Genomic DNA, 23,018 nt, shown 5'->3' with positions numbered 1-23,018 from the left:
GTACGTTATATGATGCATAAATAACCAACTGAGAAGGTGCCTGGTATGTTAATGTAACATATTATGGTAAGAGTCATTCAAATAACTATAACATATAAAAAATGCTATACATTTACCAAACAATCTGTCACTCCTAATCGCTAAATCCTATGAAATCTTATACGTCTAGTCTCTTACGTGAATGAGCTAAATAATATTATTTGATATTTTACGGTAATGTTAATAATTTCACACATAAGTCCCTCCTGAGTATAAGTCGCACCCCCGGCCAAACTATGAAAAAAACTGCGACTTATATTCCGAAAAATACGGCCCTATTTTGATTGTGTACATACAAGGGTTGTCCCGGTGGTACTGGTACAAAAATGTGTTTTGGTACTTTTCAGAATAAATAGGATTTAAATTGTTGCTTTTTTAAACAGAAAATCTTATGATACATTGTTTCTTACTGCAATCAAATAACAATTTTGTCAATAAATAAGATAGTGAATATACGACATAACCTCTCTTTTAGTATTAAGTAAACAAACAAAGGCTCCCAATTTGTCTGCTGATGTATGCAGTAACATATTGTGTCTTTTACCATTCTATTATTTTGTCAAACTTATGAGAGACAAGCGGTAAAAAAAGTAATATTAATTTACTTGTTCATTTACTGTTAATATCTGCTTATTTTCTGTTTTAATATGTTCTATCTGCACTTCTGTTAAAATGTAATAATCACTTATTCTTCTGTGGTTTGGGTGATACTACAAATTCTGGTATCAATCCAATACCAAGTAGTTACAGGATCATACATTGATCATAATTAAAGTTTATCATAATTAAAGTTCTCATATGTCCAGGAACGTATTTTCTGGGTTTATAAACAATAAGAAATGACAAAATATTTTGTGATCATGAAAACATTGATATAATATTTGGAGTATTGTAGCCGAGTGTCCTGGGTTCGCATAATTTGGGTACTGATAAAATAAAATAATAAAAGGGAGTCATGAGAGCAGGTCCGGTCTCCACCACTTTATTGTTCCCTTCTCTACACCTATCTCCATATACATATCTCACCTTCTTCAACAACCCGCCTTTATATAGACCTCTTACGTCACAGCCTTACGGCAACACTGGAGGGACACCCTGAACTGTTTGTTACATACGTCCCCCCCTCAATTAGAAACGTCCCCGTTTCATCACAAACAAAATAGGTAACAAACAAGGGGAAATAGAACAGAGAAAAGAAAAACACATTCAAAATTCACAATAAATCAACAATATATTTTTTTACACCGTATTGCATAGGCTAACACACTGGCCCCTCAAAACATGCAGAAACTCCCAGATGCGAAGGATGTCACTCCAATCGCCCCATTTGTAAGATAGTTCAATTATATGGAGGAGGTCGCCCCCAGCGAGATGGTCCGATGGTGCGCAGGAGGTTACCCCAGTCACCCCCTGCGAGATAGTCCGATTGTGCGCAGGAGGTCGCCCCAGTGACCCCCTGCAAGATAGTCCGTTTGTGAGATAGTTCGTTTATGACGCTCCATCATGCCATCAGACTTGGGGTTATAGGCAGTGGTGCAGGTCCTTTTTTTTCAAGCAACATACAGAGTCTAATTGAAGGGGAAACACCCTGGGGCCCTCACGGCCCCCATGGGAACCTCCGGGCCACATCCAGAACGTCCATGACCACCCTCCGGGTGGGCCGACAAACCTGGGACCCGCCCACGGAGATGTTAAGGGCACCGACGGGTCCGACACGCTCTGTACTTCTCACGCCACCGTCGGCTGTCTCTCAGCGCGAAGGGCCAGCAGCAAGACCGCGGGAACGCCTCCGCAACCAGCCGGGCCACGCCCGCAGCAAACACCTCCACGCTCTCCTCCGGAGCACGCACACTCGCCGACAGGTTGGCCCCGAACCGGTCCATTAATTGTCTTTGTTTAAAAGCTTCCCCCAGTCTCCCACGGGACGAGTCGGGAGGATCCGAAAATCCTCACCAGCTCCTGGTTGCAGTCGGCTCCCTCCGTCGGTGAAAGGAGCGGTTAAACAAAAAGTCCACTTTCGACATTCATGCCGTGTGAGTGTCCGTCAAACAGCGCCTCCGGGCTTAAAAAGAGTCGTGGTCACCAAACCACGTGTCCGCAAAATGGCCGGGAAGCTTAGCAGCTAACTCGAAACTCACGTGTCCTGTGTAAACTTTCTTCTTCTTTTTTTTTTTCAACACAGCAGTTAAAATAATCCCACCGCTGCCACCAATGTAGCCGAGTGTCCTGGGTTCGCATAATTTGGGTACTGATAAAATAAAATAATAAAAGGGAGTCATGAGAGCAGGTCCGGTCTCCACCACTTTATTGTTCCCTTCTCTACACCTATCTCCATATACATATCTCACCTTCTTCAACAACCCGCCTTTATATAGACCTCTTACGTCACAGCCTTACGGCAACACTGGAGGGACACCCTGAACTGTTTGTTACAGTATTGATTATATATGGCTAATGTACTTGGTATCATTACAGTCGATGTCTGTACCACTTTTGACCTTTCTTTACCTTCAAGAGCGCTAGCTTGCTGTTAGCGGTTAGCTATTGTATCCTCCGATGGTGTGTAGTGAAGCATGTTTAGCTAATCCTTGTTCTGCAGGGTTGACACTTGTAAGAAACTAAGTTTGTCGACATTGAGGCCAGGATTACTGATTTAGAAATAGCTAAAACACTGCAGACTTTGGCCTGACGTTAACCGCTGGCTAGCTATATTTTAAAGTACCCCTTACAGAGCGGTGCTTCAGTGTTTGTAGCTTCAACTTTATTGTCAGTTTTAAGCCAAAATGCATCCATTCTCCCTTTTCTATGTCTGTACTGTTTTTGCTTGTAGGTACTTGATGCGTGTGCATTGTTTAACATGCATCTCTGCTAGCTTTACCAGCAATATCACCCCGCCATGTCCGGCAAAAAAAAAAGTACTGGTATTTTTTAAAAGCAGTAAAGTACTGTATTTAATTCATTAGTACTGCGGTACTTTTAGTAGTGGTTTACCGTTCAACCCTAGTACATACACTATGTTGGCTACACACAAAATATGAAATATTTACACAGGCACTTGTTCATTCACAAATTCAACAAAAAACCATCGTATTCTTTAGTATGAAAGAAGACTTAGTTTTATTTCGTCCTGCTTTTTGTCTGCCTTATTTTCGCTTTCGTTTCAAGGCAGGTTGCCTCTGGTCTTGTGTTAAGATGTCCAATAATAGCTTTTTTGCCGATATCCAATATTCCCATATTGTCTAACTCTTAATTACCAATTCCGATATCAACCGATACCACATTATGCCTAATTTTGTTGTGATGCCCCGCTCGATGCATTAAAAAAAATGTAACAAGGTTTTCCAAAATACATCAACTCAAGTTATGGAAAAAAATGCCAACATGGCACTGCCATATTTATTATTGAAGTCACAAAGTGCGTGGTTTTTTTTTAACACGCCTCAAAACAGTTTGGATTTTGGGACATGCTTTCCCTGAGAGAGCATGAGGAGGTTGAGGTGGGCCGTTTTGAGTTAGGGGGGTGTAGGGGTTAGCGGGGGGTGTATATTGTAGCATCCCGGAAGAGTTAGTGCTGCAAGGGGTTCAGGGTATTTGTTCTGTTATGTTTATGTTGTGTTACGGTGCGGGTGTTCTCCCAAAATGTGTTTGTCTTTCTTGTTTGGTGTGGGTTCACAGTGTGGCGCATATTTGTAACAGTGTTAAAGTTGTTTATACGGCCACCCTCACTGTGACCTGTATGGCTGTTGACCAAGTGTGCGTTGCATTCACTTGTGTGTGTGAAAAACCGTAGATATGTGATTGGACCGGCACGCAAAGGTAGTGCCTTAAAGGCACACCCCCAATATTGTTGTCTGGGTGGAAATCGGGAGAAATTCGGGAGAATGCTTGCCCCGGAAGATTCTTGGGAGGGGCACTGAAATCCGGGAGTCTCCCGGGAAAATCGCGAGTGTTGGCAAGTATGACTAGGAGACGCAACTGCTCTGTTTTTCCCATAAATTTGACTTTTTGAAACCGATACCGGTAATTTCCAATAATACATTTTAAAGCACTTTTCGGCCGCAAATATCGGCAGTCCGATATTGTTGGACATCTCTAGTCTTGTGCCTACTGTGCGTTCAGCGGTGAGGCATTTCAGGGCCCGATGGTGGTGCTGGTGAATTTTTCAATTTCGTGTGGCAGCTGGATCCTTTTTTCATGGTTGGGTCGATTGCCTTGGGCTTTGGAGCTGTATCGTGTCTTTTCCATGATGATGGTGAGTGCAAAACACACAAAATGGCTTACCATGTGAGTGTGTTTGATTTAATGCGAACAAAATAATTGGTTCACCGTGACCTGTTTGGCGATTTAATCAGTCTGATGGGTGAAGGTTAAATTCATTGGCAGCATGTGAAGCTTGTGAACCCGAAAAAAATCCATAAATTCGCTGTGGCATTTTGTAAAGCACAGATTTATAAGTATGGGAAAAAAGTAGCGGCTTATAGATTGGAAATGGTGGTATTAAAGTGAGAAACTTTAGAACTTCTATCTGCGATTATAGCTATTAAATGTTGTAATCGCTAAACAGCCCTAACTATAACCTATATACCAAATAATGTACTGCTAGAATCAGTTCTAATTTAAATTGTCACCCCGACAATTGGAAATAAGTTGTCGAATCAGTCGTTGTTGTAAAATTGATATCCTTAGTTTGTAGATATGGGCACTGAATCCAGTACTTTTTTGGCACCGACCAAATCTGAACGGTGCCATGTTATGGTACCTGGGTTGTGCGTGACGTCACGACCAGGTGCAGACTCAACTGTAGCATAAATCGTATTCTTGAGAACCGCAATAAAACTCCTGATGGTTATAATTACTGTTTTTAATTAAAATGATTGGAAAAACAGCGGACTGACTGGCGTTAGCTTGCAAGCTTAAATGCTAACATGAAAAAAAGAGACATTAAAGGATTTCCCTATTAAAAAACAACATACTGTAACTCAATCCAAACTTGTGTACGAACGTTTGTACATTGAACCTACAGTCTGTGCTGTTATGACACAGAATGATCGATCTGAGACACGAGACAGAGGTGGTTTTACGGTGCATTCAAGGACCGCTGAAAAGAGTAGGACAACCAGAAGTTGACCACCCACCAGAAATGATAAATAAAAATAGTATTTATTTGCAACAAACTTGAAAAAAAAATCTTCTACTGCTGCCGTATAAACCAATATTTAAAACAAAAGTTTAGACATTAAAACAGTTACAATACTAAGTTAAGCATCAGAAACACAAAATATGCGAAATAGTGGCTTTTGTGATAACTTTTTTATAAATTTTTTTTTAAATCCAAACGATTTCAGTGTGTCTGAGTACTTTTTGAGCCCATTCAACAATATTGAGATTTTATTAACAGTGATAATTTTGGTCACCATAACCGTGATATAAAATTGTCATATTTTTACATCTCCAACACTAACACCTGGCCAAATCACTCCCGCAGCACTGAGAGGGGACTGAAAAAGTTTGCAACATTACCAAGAGGCATTTGACTAAGTGAATCTAAAAAAAAAATGGACGGAAGTTATAATAATCCGCTTATTTGCAAATGTTGCATTAAAAAATAAAAATGTATTATTTGGGCCTGCAATGAGGTACCGCCTGAATGCAGCTGAAATTGGCTCCAGTACCCCCTGCAACCCCGAAAGGGACAAGTGGTAGAAAAGGGATGGATGGAATACACAAAAGTACCAAAACTGTGTACTGTTGAGTTACTGGTATCGATTTCCAGGTGCCAGGATTTGTTACTGTATAGGTTCAAAAGTGAAAGTTACCTCTCCCTTTTCGGTTAATTTCAGTCGTGGTCCGACTGATGTAATGTCTTTTTAACCACAATCCTCCTGCCGCATTACTGCATCGCCCCTTCTCCTTTCTCAGCCTCGTATTTTCCAGCAAATTCCGCAGTAGGAGCGCACCACTGGGAGCTCCATAACTCTTCCAAATATCAGTGGGTGGATGGAGGGAGTCGGGGGAGCCGTTAAACCTCTTTAGCGCCCTCGGAGACTCATTTGTCTTCACGGAGGAATCCCATTGAACTGATTCGCAGAGAACATTCGTATTATTTTCTCTCTGGTCTGTGAAAATACAAACAAAGGCTAGTCCCAATAAAAATAGACTCCACCCAGAATAAAAACAATACTCTTTAACTACAATTAGAAACACACTTGTTTTTTTGCTACATCGCAATAATTCATTAGGGAGTGTTTAACGTCGAGTAAGCCGGTAGCGACATATTGTGGCCATCCTGAAACAAGATGATCGAAGCACTTCGGCTTTGCTGGGAGAAGAAGATCTTTATTGGACAGGCAGTAATAGCCAGCCAAAAACTCCAAAATAAGCGTGATACTGCGTTGGAAATAACAGTAACAGGAGCAGTGAAGTGCAGTGACCTATACACCATGTGAGGCACAGATACTTTTGGAGTTTTCTTCTTTTTTTTTTTTTTTTTACTTGAATTCATATGTGCAGCACTAATCATTGATGTAGGTTGCACATTATAGTAACAGGAAAAAGAAGGGAGTTATTCGCTTTCATAAAAACGTTATCATAATAGCATTATGATATGATAAATGGGTTCAAAAGGTATTTGATAAAGCTGTTATGAAATACGTGTTGGTCCCATTTGCTTTTCACAAAATAAATAAAGTATTGTGAGTGTAATTTTCTTTTCTGTATTTGTATCTGAAGCAGCAATAGCTGTCCTTCATGAAAATGTACTTTGTATAATCACAATAATTTTGTGTTGTAGTCCAGTTTCATTCCAAGCAATAAAACAATATTTTTGCATCTGACAAAAACACCCACACACGCTGACTTACTGTAATAAAATGCCATTTTTGTTTTAAATACAGTTTAATTAAAAAAATAACAAGTCTAGCTTTCGCTGGAGAGACATGTCTGTTTGCTTGAGCTCGCAGACACAGTGTGGCGAGTCAGAGTACTGCTGAGGCATTGAACTGCAAATTGACAATATATCGCCCCCTACCTTGAGGCAGAGGTACTTGCTGCCTCAAGACCTGCCTTTTCCACGTAGCAACAAGCATGCGCCCCCTCGCACGAACACACACGCACTATACACACTGTGTGTTGCCGTGGAGGCACCGCCTGTGTCTGCCTCACTTCTCATCTGCTGCATTGTTTTGATCAGGAAACATGGAATTTCCACAATATTGACCATGAAAATGATCGAAATATACAGGAACCACACCAAAATCACAAAGAAAGCATAAACCAAAAGAGAAATATTAAAACATATTTTATTTTATTACTTTGTTTTGGAACATGTCATGGTTAAGCCGCCTAGTGGCAGGTGAGGCACTGCCTCACTTGCCTCCCCTGACAGCACGTAACTGGACAGGAGGTACAGCAGCAACCATAAGCAACCTGCTAAGTGTCCTAGTGGGTAGAGTGTCCGCCCTGAGATCGGTAGGTCGTGAGTTCAAATCCCGGCTGAGTCATACCAAAGACTATAAAAATGGGACCTATTACCTCCATGCTTGGCACTTGGCGTTAAGGGTCAGAATTAAATCACCAAAAATGATTCCCGTGCGCGGCACCTCCCAGGGGGTGATCAAGGGAGGTGGGTCAAATGCAGAGAAAAATTTCGCCCAGTGTGTATGTGACAATCATTGGTATTTTAACTTTAAGGACATTATGAATACGTTTTTTAATGTTATTGGAGCCCTCTCATCATGAAATGGCATCTACATAGTCACCTATACACTCATTTGATTCAATATAACGGACATGATCATAGAAAATAAGACGTATACGTACTGAGTGTAGGAGCCAAAGTCTAATCTAGTGGTCAATAGTCTAATCTAGTGGTTTCAAAGTCTTCCCAACAATGCCATGCTTTATCAAACACAAACTCTGAGCGTAATTTTACTCTGGCGCTTTAGCGATGGCCAGGTCTTGAAAAGAAACATCTCCCAGAATTTTTTGCACAGCACGGGGCCGACAAGGTGTGGGGCGTGGCACGTTGTAAGGAGAAAGTGAAGTGTGTTTGCTGAGAAAAATTCATCAAAATCCATTCATAACTGTTAGTCTGTTTGTTGTCAACAGGACGCAAGCAAACTTTGGCAAGAACAAAACCTCTTTGGCGAAGGTAAAAAGTCTGCACTTAAAACAAAAGTGTCTTGAGCGTTTCCAAGGCGACCCAGCCAGCCGGTCACGTCACACCACACATAGGGAAATCACAGAAAAAAAATATGAGTGAACTGAAAAGCTATTTGATAAGTCCTCAATCCATCCATCCATTTTTCACAGCTAGTCTCTTGACGTCGTGGGGGGCGGTGCTAGAGCCTATCCAGGTCCACTGTGCTGGAAGGCATGTACACCCTGGACAAATTGCCAACACATAAACCATCACCCAGAAAAGATGTTTGAAACCAATCACTTTGTAAGGTATTTATTATTATTAAAAGTTATATTTTTAATGAACTTTTCTCAGAAACAGTATTTTCCAAACTGATATCAACATTTCCACTGCGGAGGACACTGCTCTCAGAAAGTCAAAGTTGATGTAAAATGAACATTATTGTTTTGCATTTGTTAAATACAATTAGGGCTGGGCGATATATGGCCATTTTTTTAATATCTCGATATTTTGCATAAGCCTTGAATTAACACTTGATGCATATAATCACACCAGTATGATGATTCTATGTGTCTACATTAAAATATTCTTGTTCATACTGCATTAATATATGCTCATTTTAAACGTTCATGCAGAGAAGGAAATCGCAACTTAGTCAATTGACCAAAACTGTTTCTATTAAACAGTTGTTAAGCAGCGGCACAGACATTCATGTCATTTCAAAACAGAAATTGCAACATTGTCAGAGACATTTTAAATCAAGCTATGAGTGCACTTTTGTGCATGATGTCAGTAAGATGACATATCAAAACAACACTGAACAATTTTTGTACAGAACGCCGCCACAATAGTTTAAAACAAGTAAAGTGCACTTTTGTGCATGATGTCACACGAGATATTTCAATAACAGTCAAATAAAAATGAGCTGCATAATAGGAAATCAATCGCTATGTGGTAGGTTCCTGCGGACGTCATCTTCTTCTGTTGTTGACTGTTTTTTTCATACGGTGTTGATGTGGAAATAGTTGCCTCTGCATTTTGTTGGTGTGGCACCGAACGGAGATGTTGACATGCAGAGTTTCAAGCACTCATCAATCTCTGGCGGGTGACTTTTCAAATGATGCTAGATATTAGCAGTAATGCTACTTTTTGTAGCAACACTTTTGCCCCACACTTGACATTTACAGTTGTCTGTTCGCAATATACCCACTTGAAGCCAAGCCACCGCTAGATGACGGACCCCCTAATGTTTTTCTTGGGAATTAATTATTCCCTCATCTGTTACCAGATTCACACCTTCTTTCTCTCGTATTACCACCTGCACCACTGCTACCGTTACCCATGCCGCTACCTCTCTGCCCCGTGAGGGCGTATACGTATGTGACGTTTGTAAGAAGGTGCGCTTGTTTTATGTCTCTGTGAGGAGAGACAACAAAGAGTGAGAAAAGCCTGTAGTGTAATGCCCGCAGTTAAAAGCAAATGCTTGAGAACATATACTCAAATATCACAATATACCGTATTTTTCGGATTATAAGTCGCAGTATTTTTCATAGTTCGGCCGGGGGTGTGACATAAACTCTGGAGTGACTTATGTGTGAAATTATTAACACATTACCGTAATAATATTATTCATCTCATTTGCTGAAGAGACAAAGAAAATGTCAGCAATCGTCACACACACGTCAACCAATAAGAATTCGGGGGGTGAGGGTCATGGCAGAAGTGCATTGTGGGTCATGGGATGCTAACTGCTATATGCTACTGCCGTAGCTATTAAAATGGTTAATTTCAACGTTGGCGGTCACTTATAAAAACTGAGAAGGGCTGAACAAAAATGGCACCGAAAAGAAAATCATGTACTGCAGATAACAAGCTGGACGTAGTGAAATATGCAGCAGAAAACGACAAGAGGAAGCGGCGCATACCTTTGGAGTTGGCAGAGTTGTTTAGAAGCGACATCGAGGAAAAATATTTCATCGGATTTATCGATTAGTAGTGATAGATTGTTTGGTAAACAAATAGCATGTTTTATATCTTATAGTTTTTGAATGACTCTTACCATAATATGTTACGTTAACATACCAGGCACGTTCTCCGTTGGTTATTTATGCGTCATATAACGTACACTTATTCAGCCTGTTCACTATTCTTTATTCATCCATCATTTTACTACCACGTATTCCCTTTTGGGGTCGCGGTGGGCGCTGGCGCCTATCTCAGCTACAATCGGGCGGAAGGTGGAGTACACCCTGGACAAGTCGCCACCTCATCGCAGGGCGATTGGACTTGCATATTTCTCCATAATGTAGGCATCCTACTGTGAATGAGATGAATATTTTGGCTGCATGAAGATATTATTCCTACCGATCTGTTTAAACTTTGAAAAACCTTGATTTTACAACAAAAAAAAAACTCCAATGAATGAATTTTAAATTGCCTTTTAAATGTCTATTCTTGGTGTTGGGTTTTATCAAATAAATTTCCCCAAAAATTGCGACTTATACTACATTGCGACGTATACATGTTTTTTTCCTTCTTTATTATGCATTTTCGGCCGCTGCGACGTATACTCCGGAGCAACTTATAATCCGAAAAGTAGTAATTTTCTATATCGCACGGAGACAAACCCGCGATATATCGAGTATATCAATATATGGCCCAGCCCTACACACATATTTACATCTTCACTTTAAAGACGTTAAACTGTTTTTTTCAATATGCGCTTAAAACACACGTACCATTCTTTGCACTTAAAAAAATCATGTTTGCAGTAATAAATATGATTTGAACATTTTAGCATTGTGTTTGTATGCATTTATAGTAAGTGTGTCTATCCTAAACATTCCTGGTACTTCATGACTATGGCATTATGAAGTCTTTTTTGTTTCTTTAGACATACACCACAATAATATCGTATTGTGGCCTCAATACCGTGTTAATATCGTACCGTGAGATTTTAATCCAGATGCTACTATAATATTGATATTTTTAGTTTATTAAGCAATTTTATGCTTGAATGCCTAATTTAGGCCAAAATACATATACAAAATACCTAAAAGAAAACCGCCGATAGAGTGAAGCCGCAAACTTTGATGTGGCGAGGGACGACTATAATGCTAACCATGACATGGAACGTCAACAAAAGCAGGCATGCCCAAAAGCTGGAACCACTTTCCATGACTTGACAATTTTTAAATACCTATAGTATAAAATAAATAACATGTAACCTGTACACCAGGGGTCACCAACCTGTTTGAAACCAAGAGCTACTTCTTGGGTACTGATTAATATGAAGGGCTACCAGTTTGATACACACTCAAATAAATTGTCAGAAATAGCCAATTTGCTCAATTTACCTTTAATAAATAAATCTATATATATAAAAAAAAAAATGGGTATTTCTGTCTGTCATTCCGTCGTACATTTGTTTTCCTTTTACGGAAGGTTTTTTGTAGAGAATGAATAATGAAAAAATCACTTAATTGGACGGTTTAAAAGAAAAGAAAACATGAAAGAAGTGAAAATTCAATTTTGAAACATAGTTTATCTTCAATTTGGACTCTTTAAAATTCAAAAATCAACCGAAAAAAATGATGAGTAAAACTAGCTAATTTGAATCTTTTTGAAAAAATTAAAAAAATGATTTATGGAACATCATTAGTAATTTTTCCTGATTAAGATTAATTTTAGAATGTTGATGACATGTTTTAAATAGGTTAAAATCCAATCTACACTTTGTTAGAATATATAACAAATTGGACCAAGCTATATTTCTAACAAAGACAAATCATTATTTCTTCGAGATTTTCCAGAACAAAAATTTTTAAAAAAAATTCAAAAGACTTTGAAATAAGATTTAAATTTGATTTTACAGATATTCTACATTTGCCAGTATTTTTTATTTTCTATCTCAATCATAATAAGTTTGAAGAAATATTTCACAAATATTCTTTTTAAAAAAAACAGAAGCTAAAATGAAGAATTAAATTAAAATGTATTTATTATTCTTTTCAAAAAAAAAAAATACTTGAACATTGATTTAAATTGTCAGGAAAGAAGAGGAAGGAATTTAAAAGGTAAAAAGGTATATGTGTTTAAAAATCCTAAAATTATTTTTAAGGTTGTATTTTTTCTCTAAAATTGTCTTTCTGAAAGTTATAAGAAGCAAAGTAAAAAAATAAATTAATTTATTTAAACAAGTGAATGGTCACGTCTTTCTATTTGAGTTTTGTCTCTCTTAGAATAAAAAATGTCGAGCAAAGCGAGACCAGCTTGCTCGTAAATCAATAAAATTTAAAAATTAGAGGCAGCTCACTGGTAAGTGCTGCTATTTGAGCTATTTTTAGAACAAGCCAGCTGGCTACTCATCTGGTCCTTACGGGCGACCTGGTGCCCGCGGGCACCGCGCTGGTGACCCCTGCTGTACACCATAGGAAACAACAAAACACCCCGCTTGTTTTGTAATTATGAATGTACCAAGCAGCCTCTGGTGATGCCACTGTCATTAAACACACTACATGCCACTTCACGCACTTATTCGGTTTACATTAGTTGTATTTGTTTTTTGTACTGTAAAATATTTTATAAAAATGTCATACACGGTGTTCCTTCACCACTTTTCAGTTCACTTACTACAATCTGGATGTATTAAAATTACATTTGCATCGGCTTCAGGGTGTTTGGAGTGTTAAAATCAATTAATCAATCAATCAAATGTTATTTATATAGCGCTGTTCATACATAAAACAATGCAACACAAAGTGCTTTATGGATTTGAAAATATTACCCCGATGATTTGACTCCCTTTTTGTTCTTTCGATTATCATTTGCCTCACCTGATGTAAAGGTCAGAGCAGGTGTCGGGAACACTGCATGACGGGAGGCATCATACCCTGCATTGTGAACTCGGCACATGAATCTCGGTTAGATTTTTCATGCCGGCAAGGATTAAAGTCCTACTAAAATGAGATTTTCTTATTAAAAGAGGATAGCAGCTCCATTCTATGTGTCATTCTTGATCATTTCGCGATATTGCCATATTTTTGCTGAAAGGATTTAGTAGAGAACATTGACGATAAAGTTCACAACTTATGGTCGCTAACAGAAAAGCCCTGCCTTTACCGGAAGTCGCAGACGATGACGTCACCCGGTGATGGCTCCTCACATCCTCACATTGTTTTTAATGGGAGCCTCCAACAAAAAGAGCTATTCGGACCAAGAAAAGGACAATTTCCCCATTAATTTGAGCGAGGATGAAACATTTGTGTTTGAGGATATTTATAGCGACGGACTAGAAAAAAAACAAAAAAACGCGATTGCATTGGGACGGATTCAGATGTTTTTAGACACATTTACTGGGATAATTCTGGGAAATCCCTTATCTTTCTATTGTGTTGCTAGTGTTTTAGTGAGTTTAATAGTACCTGATAGTCGGAGGTGTGTGTCCATGGGTGTCTTGACGCCAATGTCTCAGGGAAGTCGACGGCAGCTTTATGGACGGCGCAAGCTCAGCTGATCTCCGGCAAGAAGCAACTTTTTACCACAATTTTCTCAGCGAAACCTGCTGGTCGGGATCCATGTTCGCTTGACCGCTCTGATTCATAGTAAAGTTTCACCTCCGGGAATTTTAAACAAGGAATCACCGTGTGTTTGTGTGGCTAAAGGCTAAAGCTTCCCAACTCCATCTTTCTACTTTGACTTCTCCAATATGAATTTAACAAATTGCAAAAGATTCAGCAACACAGATCTCCAAAATACTGTGTAATTATGCGGTTAAAGCAGACAACTTTTAGCTCTGTGTGTGTGCAGCGCTCATATTTTTTAACAGTCCGTGATGTCACGCGATGTTTTCAAGAAGAAACCCCCGGGAAATTGAAAATTGCAATTTAGTACACTAAAAAGGACGTATTGGCATGTGTTGCAATGTTAATATTTTATCATTGATGTATAAACTATCAGACTGCGTGGTGGGTAGTAGTGGGCTTCAGTAGGCCTTTAAAGAGGCTCCTTTTTGAAGTCTGCTTACGTAAACTTGTAAAAGAAAATGTTTTAAATGATAATTGTTCTCCGGGGAGGCGTAAAGTAACGGTCTGCAAGATTTCATTGACGAGCATGAGTGAAGTTGTAAAAAAACAAAACGTTTTAAATGACAATTCCTCTCAGGGGAAGGACTCTAAACTCTTACACACAATTGCTTCCCTCAGTTTGAGGCATAAGCAGGCGCCTTTTTCGTCTGTTTTTTTTTTCTTTTTACATTTGACTTTCATCCGTCATAGCTGGACTCTTGCCCGCGGCTCTGCCTTTCATTTCCGCCGACTGCGACGCTGCTCGCCTTCAGGTCGTCTGACGGCGGCCACCCAGAGCACCGCAACTCACAACACTTTGTCCTGTCGAGGCGCTGCAAGGATGACGGATTTGACGTCAGCTTGCTTGTTGACCACTCAAGATGGATCATTACTTGTGACTTTCCAACTGCACCGCTAATATCGCACCACTGAATGTTTTTCTACACCAGGGGTCACCAACGCGGTGCACCGCGGGCACCAGGTAGCCCGTAAGGACCAGATGAGTCGCCCGCTGCCCTGTTCTAAAAATAGCAGCACTTACCAGTAAGCTGCCTCTATTTTTAAAATATTATTTATTTACTAGCAAGCTGATCTCGCTTTGCTTGACATTTTTAATTCTAAGAGAGACAAAACTCAAATAGTATTTGAAAATACAAGAAAATATTTTAAAGACTTGGTCTTCACTTATTTAAATACATTAATTTATGTTTTTACTTGGCTTCGTATAACTTTCAGAAAGACAATTTTAGAGAAAAAATACAACCTTAAAAAATATTTTAGGATTTTTAAACACATTTTTAAATTCCTTCCTCTTCTTTCCTGACACTTTAAATCAATGTTCAAATATTATTATTTTTTTATTGTAAAGAATAATAAATACATTTTAATTTAATTCTTCATTTTAGCTTCTGTTTTTTCGACGAAGAATATTTGTGAAATATTTCTTCAAACTTATAATGATTAAAATTCAAAAAATGTATTCAGGCAAATCTATTAAATCTGCAGAATCTAATTTAAATCTTATTTCAAAGTCTTTTGAATTTCTTTTAAAATGTTTGTTCTGGAAAATCTAGAGGAAATAATGATTTGTCTTTGTTAGAAATATAGCTTGGTCCAATTTGTTATATATTCTAACAAAATGCAGATTGAATTTTAACCTATTTAAAACATGTTATCAAAATTCTAAAATTAATCTTAATCAGAAAAAATTACTAATGATGTTCCATAAATTATTTTTTTAATTTTTTCAAAAAGATTCGAATTAGCCAGTTTTTCTCTTCTTATTTTTGGTTGAATATTGAATTTTAAAGGTTCGAAATTGAAGATAAACTATGTCTCAAAATTTATTTTAATTTTTTTCCTGTTTTCTCCTCTTTTAAACCGTTCAATTACGGTAAGTGTTTTTTTCATCATTTATTCTCTACAAAAAACCTTCCGTAAAAGGAAAAAAAATGCACGACGGAATGACAGACAGAAATACCCATTTTTATATATATATATATGTGTGTGTATATATATATATATATATATATATATATATATATATATATATATATATATATATATATATATATATATGTATATATATATATATGTGTATGTGTGTATATATATATATATATATGTATATATATGTATGTGTGTATATATATATATATGTATGTGTGTATATATATATGTATGTGTGTATATATGTATATGTGTATATATATATATATATATATATATAATATGTATATATATATACATTTATTTATCAAAGGTAAATTGAGCAAATTGGCTATTTCTGGCAATGTATTTAAGTGTGTATCAAACTGATAGCCCTTCGCATTAATCAGTACCCAAGAAGTAGCTCTTGGTTTCAAAAAGGTTGGTGACCCCTGTTTTACACTTTCACCGTGCACGTGTACGTTTGGGAGCGCTGTTTCTCATGGCTGGAATACAGAGCACTAAAGCCACTCTCTGGTGGGACGTCAAACTGCCCAACGTATCCTTCCTGAGTGCGTCTCTCCTCAGCGTAGACAGGAAGTAGTAGCGCATGTGTGTTCCTGTGCAAGTGGAGTTGTGTAGCGCTGTGTGCACGTGTGTTGCCACCAATGGTGCATGCATTAACATCAAAATTGTGTTTTTAACATGCTCTTACCAATGTATTGGTTTTCGAATATAATAGAATATAGATCATTTTTATTGTCGTTGCAAGAAATGAACTTTACAGTACAACCCGTCCAAAAATAGACTTGCAGTATACAGTTACAGGAGTATACAGCACAAGAAGACTGATGGGTAGGAAAAAAGCGAAAAAATGGAGGAGGTGGAGAAAAAAAAAAAGCAACTCCCCAACTGAGCTCCCAAAAATGAGAGAGGGTTCAGTTTCAGACCAAAAAAGATTGTGAAAGATGGCGACCAAGAGGGGATTATCGATGTTATGTTGCAAGTAGGGCTGGGCGGTATGGCCTTTTATTAATAACTCAATATTTTTTGGGCCATATCACGATACACTATATATATCGCGATATTTAGCCTAAGCCTTGAACAAACAGTTGATGCATATAATCACACCAGTATGATGATTCTATGTGTATAAATTAAAAGATTATTTTTCATACGGCATTAATATATGCTCATTTTAAAGAGAGGGAAATCCCAACTAAGTCAATTTAGCAAAACTGTATTAATTAAGCAGTGGCACAAACATTCACGTCATTTCCAAAACAAAAAGTGCAAGATTGTCAGAGACAAGATTTGAGTGCACTTTTGTGCATGATGTCACTAAGATGACCTATCAAACAACACTAAATTAAAGTGCACTTTTTGTTCAGAACGCCACTACAATAGTTAAAAACAAATAATGTGCACTTTTGTGCATGATGTCACACAAGATATTTCAAACACTGTCAAATAAAAATTAGCTGCGTAATAGGAAATCAAACAGTGTATGTCCTTCGTTCTGTGGTAGCTTCCTGTGGACGTTATCTCCTTTTGTTAGATTTTTTCTTCATACGGTGTTGATCTGGAAATTCTTGCTTCCGCATTTTGTGGGTGTGGCACCAAACTGAGATATTTACATGCAGTTTCAAGCACTCTTCATTCTCTAGCGAGTGACTTTTTGGGGCGATATAGCTCGGTTGGTAGAGTGGCTGTGCCAGCAACTTGAGGGTTGCAGGTTCGATTCCCGCTTAGGCCATTCTAGTCACTGCCGTTGTGTCCTTGGGCAAGATGCTTTACCCACCTGCTCCCAGTGCCGCCCACACTGGTTTAAATGTAAATTAGATATTGGGTTTCACTATGTAAAGTGCTTTGAGTCACTTGAGAAAAGCGCTATATACATATAATTCACTTCACTTTTCAAATGATGCTACAAATTAGCAATGCTGCTACTTTTTGTACAAACCCCGTTTCCATATGAGTTGGGACATTGTGTTGGATGTAAATATAGACGGAATACAATGATTTGCATATTTCGCCCAGCCCTAGTTGCAAACTCATTTTTTTATTCACAAAAGTCTATTTCTTAAAGTGAAACCGACATTTTCCAAGTGGACTAATGATTTCAAGTAATTAAAAAAATATTGGAAAATCGTTAAAAAATAAAAAGCCTTCAATTATTGTTGATTTTGGGGAATTTTAAATTGCCAAATATTTTTATATTTTCATTTATTCCCTCTGCAATGAAATGGATGGATTGATGTATTTTTTTTTTTTGTCTCATATATTTACTTATTTTCTTCAATGTTTTTGTATATATATAAATATTGATTGCCCAACCTTGGGAATGTCTGGAATTATGTAGAGAACTAGGTGTGCCTTTATTTGTTTGTATGTTGTTACATTTTCTGTTTGTGTGTTCAATAAAAAACAAAAACAAGAAGCACTTATATTTAAGACACACAAAAACCTGAGACTTGCATTCGGTCATAAGCACAGCCATCAGGGTGCTGCTCTGTAGTCAATCAGGGAAGGCGTGGGATGGGGTGTGGGGGCTACATGTGCATATCTGTGTAGTAGTAGTAGTAGTAGTAGTCCGTGGGGGCGTTGTTTTTCCATAAGCCTGGAAGTCGCTCCGTTCGGAAACACAAAACAGAGTCAAAATTCCAGGTGTCCTTAAATACAGTGGGGCAAAAAAGTATTTAGTCAGCCACCGATTGTGCAAGTTCTCCCACTTAAAATGATGACAGAGGTCTGTAATTTTCATCATAGGTACACTTACACTGTGAGAGACAGAATGTGAAAAAAAATCAAGGAATTCACATTGTAGGAATTTTAAAGAATTTATTTGTAAATTATGGTGGAAAATAAATATTTGGTCAACCATTCAAAGCTCTCACTGATGGAAGGAGGTTTTGGCTCAAAATCTCACGATACATGGCCCCATTTATTCTTTCCTTAACACGGATCAATCGTCCTGTCCCCTTAGTAGCAGAAAAATAGCCCCAAAGCATGATGTTTCCACCCCCATGCTTCACAGTAGGTATGGTGTTTTTGGGATGCTCCTCAGTATTTTTCTCCCTCTTAACACGTCGAGTCGAGTTCATACCAAAAAGTTCTATTTTGGTTTCATCTGACCACATGACATTCTCCCAATCCTCTGCTGTATCATCCATATATCCATTTTGGTATAAACAAGTTTATAATGCTATCAAGACGGGACTGGATAATTATTTGGCATTGTGCTAATGTTTATTATTTAAAAAGTTTTTTACATTATTTTTTGTAATCTGCTCAACACGAAATGGACACAAACACTCTTTTACGGATACACAGACAATCCATCCATCCATTGGTGCCTATCTCAGCTACAATCAGGCTGAAGGCGGCGTACACCCTGGACAAGTCGCCACCTCATCACAGGGCCAACACAGATAGACGGACAACATTCACACTCACATTCACACACTAGGGCCAATTTAGTCTTGCCAATCAACCTATCCCCAGGTGCAGTCTTTGGAAGTGGGAGGAAGCGGAGTACCCGGAGGGAACCCATGCATTCACGGGGAGAACATGCAAACTCCACACAGAAAGATCCCGAGCCCAGGATTGAACCCAGGACTGCTCAGGACCTTTGTATTGTGAGGCAGACGCACTAACCCCTCTGCCACCGTGAAGCCCCACACAGACAATGTCTCACTAAAAAACAAACGCACGTCACAAGTGCTTATTACCACTTCTTACACAGGCTCAATTTAAAAACAAACCTAATGCAAATGCCAGTTGAACAAATTGCCTGGGTGTCACTTAATCTAGGTAGGTAGGGAGTTCAAACCCCGGCCGAGTCATACAAAAGACTATAAAAAAAAATGGGACCCATTGCCTCCCTGGTTGGCACTCAGCATCAAGGGTTGGAATTGGGGGTTTAATCACCATAAATGATTCCCGGGCACGGCACCGCTACCGCCCACTGCTCCCCCCACTTCCCAGGGGGTGATCAAGGGGATGGGTCAAATGCAGAGGACAAATTTCACCACACCTAGTGTGTGTGTGACAATCATTGGTACGTTAACTTTTAACTTTAAAAATATGCATAAGAAATTCTCCTATTGTCTCTGGACTAAATCACAAATAAAATTGCAAGCAGTGGTTTCATTTTCAATAGCGATAATGGCGACACTTTGTCAAGTCTGATGGAAACAAGATAAACGGGTTGCATTGTATTATATAATTTTAATATACATAAAAAGTATTTGGGCTTTTGAGAATCCTTTTTTTAAATCTTACTAAACATTAGAGTTGCATGGTGAGCTCGATCCACCCACATTTGCTTAAATTTGTAAAGTAAGATATACTATAAGAAATAAATACACTTTGATTGAATAATAACATATTCAACATAATTAACATTCAAAGTTGTGTAACGTTGTTAAAATACTTAAAATATTTTAATACAAGCCGATAGGGGAGCCGAAAATAATTGTTATTGCCATTCTGAATCGATTCAACATGTTTTGGAATTGTTTTTTTCAGGCCAACCCATGCACTTTTTAACTACTCATATACTGTACATCAGGGGTGCCCATTGCGTCGATCGCGAGCTACCGGTCAGTCGATCACAAACCAGGCATTAAAAAAATAGACATAAAAATGAGCAATCTTCAATATTCACCAGGACTTCACTTTCGTCAGTTGTTTGACATTCTCGGCACCGAGGATCTTGTGGGATGACGCCGGCTGCCGCAAACTCATTATTAAGAAAAAAATCACTGACAGGACGGACGGAGAGAAACACTTTTTATTTCAACAGACTCTTGGGCCGTACCTGCTGTCAAAACTCAAAAGACCGACTGCACAGTTCCTGTCTTCACCATAAAAGACCTGCTTCATCCTGCTTGTGCTAACAAAATAAGAGTTTCAGAAAGCTAGCGTGCACAAGCTAGCAAGCTACGGAGTTTGATGTCAATGTATTTCTCCCCCGCACTCAGCGACCGCTCCCTCTCCTCGCTCGCCCACACACTCACTGACGTCACTCACCTGCTGTCAACACATTAAAGGGCCACACACACATATGCTACTCTCATAACAAAGTGTTTAAAAACGATTATGCAAGTTGGACAAATGAGATGCGAAATCCAACCACTTTCATGTGGTATTGGACAGAAAGGAGGACTTTTTTTTCCTCCATTTGAAAATGCGGACATTATCAGCACCACTGTCTGATTCCAAACAATGCACCAACTTATATTCTTATATTCATGAAAGAAAGGAATCTTTATGTGTTAAACATGCTTGTATTATCATTAAACACCCTTAACTTGTTAACAAAAATGTCTCTTTTGTAAATAAATAAATATAAATTAAAAATATGAATGAGGTAGATCTCCTCGAGTAACCCTGCTGTACATCATACCACAGCCAAAGGGGAGCTTTAGTAACTTTTAAACTGCTTTGAATATGTTTTATAATAATTTATACATAGTATAATGGAAAATAGACTCTGATTCGATCGTCAGCCCAACAATCAGAATTGAATTAATTTATAATGTAATTGAAATGTCCTGTAGTGCAATTAAATAATTGCCTATTTAATATTTTAATCATGGGCTTCACGGTGGAAGAGGGGTAAGTGCGTCTGCCTCACAATACGAAGGTCCTGAGTAGTCCTGGGTTCAATCCCGGGCTCGGGATCTTTCTGTGTGGAGTTTGCATGCCCTCCCCGTGAATGCGTGGGTTCCCTCCGGGTACTCCGGCTTCCTCCCACTTCCTAGGACATGCACCTGGGGATTGGCGACACTAAATTGGCCCTAGTGTGTGAATGTGGGGGTGAATGTTGTCCGTCTATCTGTGTTGGCCCTGCGATGAGGTGGCGACTTGTCCAGGGTGTACACCGCCTTCCGCCCGATTGTAGTTGAGATAGACACCAGCGCTCCGCGCGACCTCAGAGGGAATAAGCGGTAGAAAATGGATGGATGGATGGATATTTTAATCATTCACTGTAAAAACAATACAGTAAACTTGCAGCTCAGTTGCCAGAATTTTAGAGTAAAATGGTATTTTTTTTACACCGTAAGTGCAAATGGAAAATCAAAATTGACTGACAAAATTGGCCATTGCAAAAATATTAATTGGTTACAGATATCTAATTTCACAATCAAAATACTACAGTGATGACTATATGTGATCAACTAGTGTAATCATCCCCACTAGCCCACAAGATAGAGCACTTTTTGTTTTCCTCCACTCGATCCAAAAGTTGTCTTTTGGTGTACATTGTGTTGGTCTGCAGCGTAGAGCACAGCTGTACGTTGCTGAAAGGTATTACAATTATATTGAACATGCTTGGAAACGTCTTAAATGTGATTTTGAAAAATGGTTTATTTTTTAAAGAGAAGTACTTTCAGTGAGATTAATGAACACCATCATTTGCTCCAAAAAGCAATATTAGGTTAGCGAAGTCAGAAGTGAGCAGTCAAATAAAATACAATTGAATTGATAGTTTGGGTCTTAAACCTTCTGAAGAAAGTAACCTGAGGTAAAAACATCAGTAAATCATTTTGTATTTATTTAGATACTTTTAATACCTTGCAGTGGCCGGAAACCTGAACTTGGACCAATATTCTGGCTCTTTTTGGCATATATTTTACACTCAACGCTTATATCCATGTCTTTAATAAACTGTTCCCTGCTCACAAAAACTGTTAATGTGTATTTACACATTTATTAAAAGATACATATGTTGTAGTACTTACTCCCTGTGAACTATGAATAAAAGCAACAAAGGAGAACTGCACATTTTTGTGGAGTTTTGCCTATTTTTCACAATCCATATGTAAGATAAGAACATGTACTGTATGTTTTTCTTTTTTTATGCATTCTAAATCTTAAACATGAGTAAAAGTAAGCTAGATAATTTCACAGACGCATCACAATGTTGACTTTTTTCTTCAACAACATTACTACTCATGGCAGACTTCATTAGGGACAACAAAGACTACTTTGAGAGAAGTGATGATCCAGAAACATATATTTTTAAACCTGAATATAAGTAAGATGAGCTTCAAGTTTTCGAAGCTGTGTGCTAAACAGATTAAGCTTTAGTGAAACACTAAGCATCATGTAGCAGTATTGCTAAGTGCTGAACAAAATATACAAACTGGAACATTATAAAACAATCACGTACTGTACAATGTTTGCTCTCGCTGGTATGCTGACTGATTGGATGTTCATGTCTTCCTGTTCAGATGAAGAATTAATCATAATCCTTCCTAAAGTTTAAAAAAAAAAGTAGCCGCAAAGGGGAGCACCTTTTTGTGTCTTTCTCGATTTATAATCTAGAAATAACTTTC

At 38.3% G+C, this 23,018-nt stretch overlaps 1 protein-coding gene across 4 annotated transcripts in view; it reads left to right on the top strand.

The window, feature by feature from the left end:
- Positions 1-23,018, top strand: part of agmo (alkylglycerol monooxygenase) — a 227,004-nt gene that overhangs the window by 182,678 nt on the left and 21,308 nt on the right. Inside the window, exon 13 of one of the 4 annotated variants that reach the window (XM_061915523.1) lies at positions 8,350-8,478. The exons of 2 other annotated variants lie outside the window; for them this stretch is intronic. In XM_061915523.1, the coding sequence (XP_061771507.1) occupies positions 8,350-8,361 (12 nt within the window). In that variant the 3' untranslated portion in view covers positions 8,362-8,478. Of the gene's footprint in view, positions 1-8,145; positions 8,265-8,349; positions 8,479-23,018 lie in introns of those variants that run through there. One more of the 4 variants, XM_061915522.1, reaches the window with a different exon arrangement.

This window comes from Nerophis ophidion, linkage group LG11 (genome assembly GCF_033978795.1).
Source record: "Nerophis ophidion isolate RoL-2023_Sa linkage group LG11, RoL_Noph_v1.0, whole genome shotgun sequence".
NCBI lineage: Eukaryota > Metazoa > Chordata > Actinopteri > Syngnathiformes > Syngnathidae > Nerophis > Nerophis ophidion.
The sequence above is the reverse complement of the archived record's forward strand: the minus strand, read 5'-3'. Positions and strand labels throughout refer to the sequence as shown.